This window comes from Apus apus, chromosome 4, assembly GCF_020740795.1.
Source record: "Apus apus isolate bApuApu2 chromosome 4, bApuApu2.pri.cur, whole genome shotgun sequence".
Taxonomy (NCBI): domain Eukaryota; kingdom Metazoa; phylum Chordata; class Aves; order Apodiformes; family Apodidae; genus Apus; species Apus apus.
The window spans coordinates 70668823-70677389 of record NC_067285.1 but is presented as its reverse complement, the minus strand read 5'-3'; the positions used below and the strand labels follow the sequence as shown (position 1 = coordinate 70677389).

At 39.9% G+C, this 8567-nt stretch overlaps 1 protein-coding gene across 5 annotated transcripts in view; it reads right to left on the bottom strand.

Annotated features, from left to right (window-relative positions):
• Nucleotides 1-1612: 1612 nt before the first annotated feature.
• The window catches only part of TMEM131L (transmembrane 131 like), an 82348-nt gene continuing 75393 nt past the window's right edge, over nucleotides 1613-8567 (bottom strand). For 2 of the 5 annotated variants that reach the window (XM_051620063.1, XM_051620064.1), the window contains exons 31-35: nucleotides 7570-7655; nucleotides 6152-6272; nucleotides 4477-4565; nucleotides 3493-3635; nucleotides 1613-2025 (exon numbers count right to left, since the gene is read on the bottom strand). In XM_051620063.1, the coding sequence (XP_051476023.1) occupies nucleotides 1747-2025; nucleotides 3493-3635; nucleotides 4477-4565; nucleotides 6152-6272; nucleotides 7570-7655 (718 nt within the window). In that variant the 3' untranslated portion in view covers nucleotides 1613-1746. Of the gene's footprint in view, nucleotides 2026-3492; nucleotides 3636-4476; nucleotides 4566-6151; nucleotides 6273-7569; nucleotides 7656-8567 lie in introns of those variants that run through there. The other 3 variants (XM_051620065.1, XR_007889543.1, XM_051620066.1) reach the window with 3 other exon arrangements.

Here is an 8567-nt window from a genome sequence, read left to right as displayed (position 1 = left end):
GAGCAGTTAGAGCAGGCAAATGTAGCAGCTTGTTTCTATCCCACCCAGTTGCTACCTCTTTCTGAGCACGGGAAAGCATAGCTGGCAGGGTAACTTTCAACAAAGCTTTCTTTGCAGGACCTGTTGATTTATGAAACAAACTTTTTGCAGAAACATGCTGTTCCTAGTGGAACATTTCAAGACCTGGGATGGCATTTCTGGCTGAAGCCAGCAAGTCAGACCAGCTAGTCCAATAGCTCAGCTATGTGGTGAGACTGGCAGGGCCAGAATTTAGGTCTGGGATCTCAGGCTGCCAAGCAGCCTTGCATGCAGCCTGTCAGCTATTTTGCAGTGCCTGTCCCGCTCTGCCTTCAAATAAAAACAAACATTGTCAAACAGAGTTCTTGTCTTCCAGTCAGTCAAGTTCAAAGGGCAAGGAGAAAGAAATTAAAGTAGCAAAAAGTAAGGAACTTGGTGAAGTTCAAAGAATCTTTGAAATGGCGACTGGACACTGGTGGTCTCTAGCTTGGCTTCCCACAAAGAGCAGGACTGTTACCACCACTGCTGCAGGTCACATGTGGCTTCATGCAGCCGCATCATTAACACTTCTGAGCACAAGAGATCTGTTCACACCTTGGGACAACCCAATCTCCTGCAACCTGAACCTCCCACGTGGCAACCTGTGACCCCCGCAATTTGCCATAATGCCTGCAGCCACCACACAAGCTTTGTGCTCTCCTTCAAGCAGCTGCACAAGGCTGCTACTGGATCTCCCTTTACTATCTCCAAGCTTAACAAGTCCCCTTGTCAAGGCCATCTCTGAATCCAAGTGATGCTTTCCCCTTTTTCTGTCACCTAAGAGTGAACATGCTCAGACATACTCTATCTACCATGCCAGAACAAAGGGGTCTATGGGAATGATCAGCCACAACAGCTTGCACAATTCAGCCCCAAACTGGGTGGCAGCACCTCGCTAGCTGCCTTTCCCACTGCAAAGATTCAGTCTGATAACATGAGCTAACACAATGCTGCTCTGTTTTGGAGAGCGGTGTGAACTCCGTTCTCAAATACTTGTTCCAGTTCAAGCTTTGGCATTTTAAACAAGGGCAACTAAATGCACTGAAAATGCTCTTGCAACATGAAGGCTAAAATATAAACACAAAATGTCAGGAGTCACTTGCAAAAAAGGCTCCTGGAAGAAATGCCCACTCACCCACACTGCACAAGCATAACATCGTCACATGAAAGCTTGCATTTTGAAGCCAGATCAACAAGCCACAATTCAGCCTTTTTTATATTGCCAGAAGTTTACACCCACAAATAACTATGTGAGCAGTAGAAATGGCACCACTTGGAAAATCTGATCTACGTCAACAGGTAGGTCTCCAGTGTTACTGTTTAGTACACATGCCATTACCTACAGGCGCGTACCTTGAAATGCAAAACCACTCCTAGTTTATACCACAGAATGTAAACATCAGAAGAAACGTGCAGTACAGGTTCATGGATGCTTTTAAGAATTTAATACTGTCTTTATCCTTGAAAAAAACTGAGTTTTAAATTTGTAGCCTTCACCTGACAATAACAGTGCTCTGAATAGACTGGTTTTTTAAAATGCACTGAATGCTCAGACTTCAGTAAAAAAAATTTATTTTCAATATAAAAGTGCCAAAATATCCACCAACATTGTAATCTATTCAACAACCAGCTTACTCTAGTAATCAAAACTGCAAGCATCTTTATTCAGATTTTTAAATCCAATTTCTTTCACACGTTTCCACAGTAACCCGAGTCCCTCGAAAGTGGGAAATTTGCATTTCGATTGGCTGCTGAGGTCCATATGTCCAAGTTCATGTAGGCACGGAAGGGGTTAAACCTCGGGTAGTATTCCTGCTTACACATAACTGCCTGATTCTCCACATGAGTCGAGTGTGGGGTTGTGGCACTGACGGGGCAGCAGCTTTCATAAACATCACTCTGAGGCGCCCAGATGGAACCAAAAAGTCCAGACATCGGAGACAAGCTTCGGGTGCTTGAGAGGTAGGGCTGTAGGGCAAGATAAAAATATCATGAGGAACTGCAGGATGGACCATTTGCCAAAGAAAACATGGAAATGTAGAACTAAAAGGGAGGAAGCAGCATTTGTGCAGAAAACTTATAAAAACACACAAGTAGAAAACTGAATACAAGTTTATAGAGCAATATGGCTGCTGAAAATAGTACAGCAGCATTAGTGTGTTCGTGTGCACGCGCAAAGGCACTTGGCTAAATGAAGCCATATGAGCTTCTCCCTGCATGGGATCAATATTACTGTAACAGGAACACAATATTCCATTTGGGTCAGGCTGTTAAGAAAAATTAGGGAAAAATGGAAGACATGTGAAGAGCACCATGAATGTATTGAAAGAGAAGGACGCTTAAGAAACGACAAAACAAGGTTGGTATGTTGGTACTGAAAGACTATGCACTCTGCCGGGAGAAGAGGGGGATATTCAGCATGGAAAAGAGACTGTAATTGGGAGCTAGGGAATTTAGTTAGAAAATTTCGAAAGCTTATAAAGAACCTCCTGGAGGGTGAGATGTGTTAGTCTGTGAGGAAGTCTCTCTGAGAAGGTCATGGAAGTCTTGGGACTTTTAAAACTGAATGAAACACTGAAATGTATTGTGGGGGAAAGCTTGCCAGGGAAATGAACTGGATTATCTAATGTATTTTCCAATATCTACCTTCTGTGTTTCCTGGCATTCCTGAATAAAATATGAAATAAAGCCACATTTATTTTAGGAAACAGGCTTCTACCAGTTTTGCCACTTTTCAACACAGCAGAAATTTCACTTTTGCAGTTGGAAATAATTCTTGCTTTATTTCATTAGTTTCATTCAAAATAATTCTATTGTAAATTTAAAAAAAAATTCTAAAAGAGATTTTGAAATACGAGCAGAAAAGAAGGTGGTTACAATTAAAGACCACCTTGAACTGAAGTCAGTACACCGCACTACAGGATGACAAAACATGGCTACAAAACATGTAACAGGTCAAACTCAGCATTCAGAAATCTGCACAAATCCAGCTTAAATCACTTGGATTTCCTAGCAAAAAAACCCTGTCAAAGTCACTGAGAGCAGCTATCCATTCAGCTCTACAATTTCCACATCTCTTTGGGTTTTGCTGTTAGCACTTTTTGTGTTTTACCCTCATCTGGAAAGGTTGATTTTGATGGTAAAAAGTCTCAGTAGGCTATGCAAGTCCAAAATGTTTTTCCATACGTAAGATGATTTTAGTCAATTTTCAGGCAAAAGGCTGTGTCTTAAAATTTCACGGATGAGGTCAAGTAACAACCTTGACCAACAACTGGGAAAAAGCCATGCTACCAATCCCAGGATAAAATACATACATCAAGCTACTTACAGGATTCATTAAGAACACGGAAACAACAGGTAGAGGAAATGCCAGAATGCACTGGGAAGGCATTTTAGAGGCACATGAAAGCAGTGCCTCGCAGTGACAACACTCACTGTGGAGTTGATGTAACTAGCAGGCTCCCAGGTAGGTGGCATGTTGGGAGGTGCATTCCAGGTAGAAGGACAGCTCTGGTCAATGAAGGCTGTATTCTGCACTGCTGCAGTACCTGGGAAGCCACTGGGGTAGTTCATGTTTTCTGCAGTTCATAAGAGCAGGAAGACAATGTAAGGCTTTTGCACTATAAACGCTACTAACATTTCTGTGGAGGAACATTCAATCTTTGTGGAGGGATCCAGGCTGGAGCTGACCCAAGCCTTCAGTGACTTCAGGCACCTTCAGGGCAGCACAGCAGCAAAGTGTAACAATTTCTGTTAACAAGATTACCAACTCAATATTAGGGACTCACTAACAAATTGCTATCAGGAGGGCAGGATAAAGACTTGGCAATCTCTCTACTGGAGAACAGAGTCTTTATTAGCCACAGAACACGCATGGCAGAGCCTACCGAGGCTTCACTGCCAACATGCCTCAGCTCTGAGCACCCAAGGGATCACCGTGCTGCCTGTGATACTGTAGCCTGACCTTTAATTATTGCTTAGGTAATGCTAAAGAATTCTCAGTTACTGCCAGTGTGCTTCCCAAGCCAAGAAACTCTAGCCTGAAAAGGTAATTGGTCACAAGAGGCCTTCTGTTTCACACGCTGGAAGGCAGAAGCATGCCAGAGGGGAAACAAAGAGAACTGTGCAAAAAGATTTGTGTAATACTGTGGTCATGAGCATTTCTCTCTATTCCCTCTCAGACAGAGTCCTGTACACTGGCTTTTCAGGCTTAATAACACCATATGAAGACAAGTCTTCTCATTCACCACATGCAGACATTATTTACTGCTACAGAGCATCCAGTCAGCTGGAAACTGTAAAGTCCACTTAAGCAATGAACGCCCAGATGTTTACAGACCAGCTTAGTGTTTTCTTCTACAAAAGGTGAGAAAAAAAAACCTCACTCAGTGATAATTCATAAGCTTTATTTAATCTTACCTTCTGGGAAAGCACCATATTCATTCATCTCTAGTGGACAGTACATGCTGGAACACTGGCTGTCACAAGCTGCATTCCAGTCAATGAAGCTGTTGTAATAAAAAAAAAAAAATCTGCTGTCAGAAACAATTTGCAGAACTTCTGAAAATTATTTAGAAATACTTATTTAATGTAAAGCTGCTGGATGCAAAATGCCTGTAACTGACGATGAGGCTTTTCACATTCCACTCCCTATTTGTGCGAGTATCTACTCTGTGCCACTACCTCATAACAGTGTTTCTTTCACTGAGCTTTTTCCTCTGGTAAGATGAACAACCTGGAATGACAGCTATCCCAACTGGGTTCAAATTCTTCCTCTCTAAAAAGAAAGCAATTGTACTTCTTTCCCACAACCATGGAAATTGTAGATATAAAGTGAAATAATGTGATTTGAAATAGAAGAAAATGTAATGCATTCTCAAGCATTTGAATGGAGATTTCTACTTTCCCTACCACACGTGCTGAAGTGCTGTTTATATTTTACACTTTAATCTGTAGGGATTAAACTTGTTTTAATTAATAGAATTTCAGAATTTCAAGAAAACTTTTCAAGGGCAATCCTTTAAGGTGTGTCAGAAGTTAATCAAGTCCTGCTATGCTGAGCACTTGCAGAAGTCCAAATCTGGACCCAACCCAGACAAGGTAGGCATGTAAAAGGATCTCACATCAAATTGTGTTAATTCCGTTTTACTGTTCAGGCAAGAAGTTATCATAAGTTATCACTACTACATAAGAATATGATTACATTAATTTTTGCACATGAAGTCTAAATTGAGACGGGTACATGAAAGCAAAGTAGCATAATACAGAATTTGTTTCAAATCAGCATGTATTTCACCTGACTTAAGAGCAGGACAGACCACTGGCCATTGCTCCTAATCATTAGGGCTACAGTTTTTTGAAAAAGTTAGAATGGAGATTAGCAGGCTGGCTGGAATCACGAGGCCATCACTTGGGGATGTCTGCATTATCACTCTGTCATTTCAGATGACAGGATATGACCTGAAAAACTGGCTGTATTTCACTACTATGTGGTGGCAGAGTAGTACTTCTCACTAGTTTGTGGTGTATCTTTCATTGCTATTTGTGCTGTGGAAAGTCTGAATTACCAGAGTTACGCAAGCTCACTGCTACAGGAAGATCAACCCAAATCTACACAGAACCTCAAACAGACCAACTTTTATCCCCACACCACCTTCCAAGTGGACTATTTGCATTTATTTAACAACGTCTGTTTGTGCCATTTAACATGAGTACACACTGCATAACCCAACCCATGATATACAGAAGCTATATGTTCAGCAAGAGGAAAACAAATCTAAAAGCTAGGCCCTCTGCCTGGTCATGCAAAAGAAAAGGGAGAAATTAAAAGCTTTCTAAAAAGTATTTAATTACATTTGAAAGAAGTTCTGGAGTATCTACATACAAGCAGGAACACCAGTGATTTTTTCTTAGCAAAATTAATCATGATATACCAATGGAAGAGCATAAACAACCAGAACTAAGATTGAAGTGACAGCAAGAATTTTACTTTAACTATTACCTACCTTACAAATATTATAAGAAGTGCAGTCCTCTGCATCACAGAAACCTGAACAAAGCGTCATCCATACTGTTTACATAAAACATAACTTACCTGTTGTGGACAGAGGGCGTTTCTTGGATCATGCATGGTATATTATTCTCAAGGTTGTAGTTTAAACTATTTGTCAGGCAGACTGGCGGGGCAGGCCACAAGTCTCCTGTTGGATAAAGACCTAAAAAGGGAAAAGGGAGTGAAATGCAGAACAAGAAGGAGGCTTCACAAGCTCTGAATATTAGAATGACACTTTATTATCAGATCCACAATAAGGACTGTATGCTAGATAAAAGTCCAGAGTTACTAAACAATGCTTTTTTTTTTTTTTTTTCCCATGAATTTTCATCTTTAAACAAATCTTGATATATACAAAAAAACCTGAACTGAGAAGCTGGAATTCAACAAAAAGGGCAAGAAATTCCTATAGAGAGTAGGAAGTCCTAAAGTCATCAGCTTCTAACACCACACAGCAGGACAGATGGCAGGGATGTGATGGCCACCAGCATCTCCCTCACCCCCACCATCAGTCAGTAATCATCTCTGAATTCCAACTGCACAGGAACAGAGTTGGGTTTTTAACAGACTAGAGCCAAGCATATCCAGCCAGTATGTGAACCTGTTATGGTTCTATTTAGTCCCTAGGGCAAATAACCATTGTGCCACTCTCTATGGACTGAGTGCTCTGACTGCCCACAGATACTTGGTTCATATCAATTCTGTTAGAACAGGGAGCTGGAGAAAGGAAAAATTGTAAATTAGCTGTCTCTGTAAGACAACAGTTGCAAAGTTAGCTCTATTTCACAGGACAGATATAATGAATATTGCTACCATGGAAAAAGTTTAATCAGCATTTTCATCCTACCAGCAACAGGTTAAACCAGCAACAGAAGGGACAGTCATAAACAGGCAGTTCTGCTGCCCGAAGAACCATGTATCTAAACCAGCTTTCAAACTCCACCTCACCATGTAGACCTGTTCCTTTCATGAATCCCACTCAACAAGTTAATATTACTTCCCTTTGAGATAAAACCAATGAAAACTCAAAGAGTTTTAACAGCTTAACCCAACCTCAACTGTTACCACTTGAAAGAGATCAAGTCCCAGCTGTGGAAATGTAGAGAGAAAAATGGTTTTATTTTATTTGATGCCAAGCTTCATTTTAACACAGAAACCAATGCTCTTAAATCTCCCAACTGCATTAATTTTGGACATAGATCTATGCAAGGCAAGAGGATGAAAAAACAAAGAATATCTAAAACATGAGTTGAAAGCTAAATGCTGTCTTCACACAGAGAAGAGACAGCAAAAAATGTCAAGGCTATAAACTTTCATTTGGTAACTTGGTTCATAACTTGTTTAGAAGTCAAGTTCTAATAACAATATGTCTATCAAGTTGGTGCATACAAGTGTTATTAGCAACATCACTGAAACTGCTCGATAAAGTGTGCAAAAAACAGCTTCAGTTATTAACTGACCTTTATTTTTGTCAGGATCTGCAGCTATGTCACTGAAACTGGGACATAAGGTTTCAGGATACTGGGGGATACTGTTCATGTCTCTGCTAAATGAAAAGAAAATTTCATTTCTTAAGTCTAGGCACTACTTTGTTTCATAAACCAAAGTCTTTCAAAGGAAATACAGAAATGTAAAAAAATATTCTAATCAACATCATAGTTGCAATTGCTCTCCCACTCTGTTTCCTGATTTTTCTTATTCTCAATTACCCCTGTGCAATTTTTAACAGCATTTTTTCCCAATTAAAAGTCAGCCACTTTTCACTCATACAAATTTAATAATACATCTTTGTTACCCCACTTTTATGATCCAAGTATCAATCTACAAACTAATTCAACAGCTCTTCTTTAAAACTGGAAAACAAGCTATAGTCTGTGAAGATGACTAGGATCTCTCAATGTTTCAATGCTCCAAGCAACTCTCAGACAACTTTACACTTGTGTGCATGAAGACACAGAGGCATATGTGAACATAAATTTCATATTTGTAAAATCCCACCAGAGAAGTTAGTCAGTATGTGTGGAAAGGGAACATTTTCAAGCACCAGAATCCCAGAGGAAAAGGATTAAATTATTTCTGCTAGTAAGAACAGAGTCATGAATGAGAAGTAAAGTGAGGACTCACAGTAATAAAAATTGTAGATGCTATCTCTACTACAGTAAAGAGGTAGAAAAGAATCTGGGGGAGGAGGGGGAAATCACGTTTCATGCAATGTATCCTAGGAGAACATTATTTATTATTTCCATTAAAAGAATAACATCAACTTGAAAGTCTCACTCCCACTTTTTAAAAAAAAAAACATTATTACTTTAATATAAGTGCTAATGGAAACGTAGTAAGTTGCTAAGATCCTGAAGAAATGAGAGGGGGAAAAAACAATATCCTTTCCCCCCAGTTCTACCTTACATTTGGAAGAATTTAACATATTTCCCCAGCATAATCCATTTTGCATGTCTTT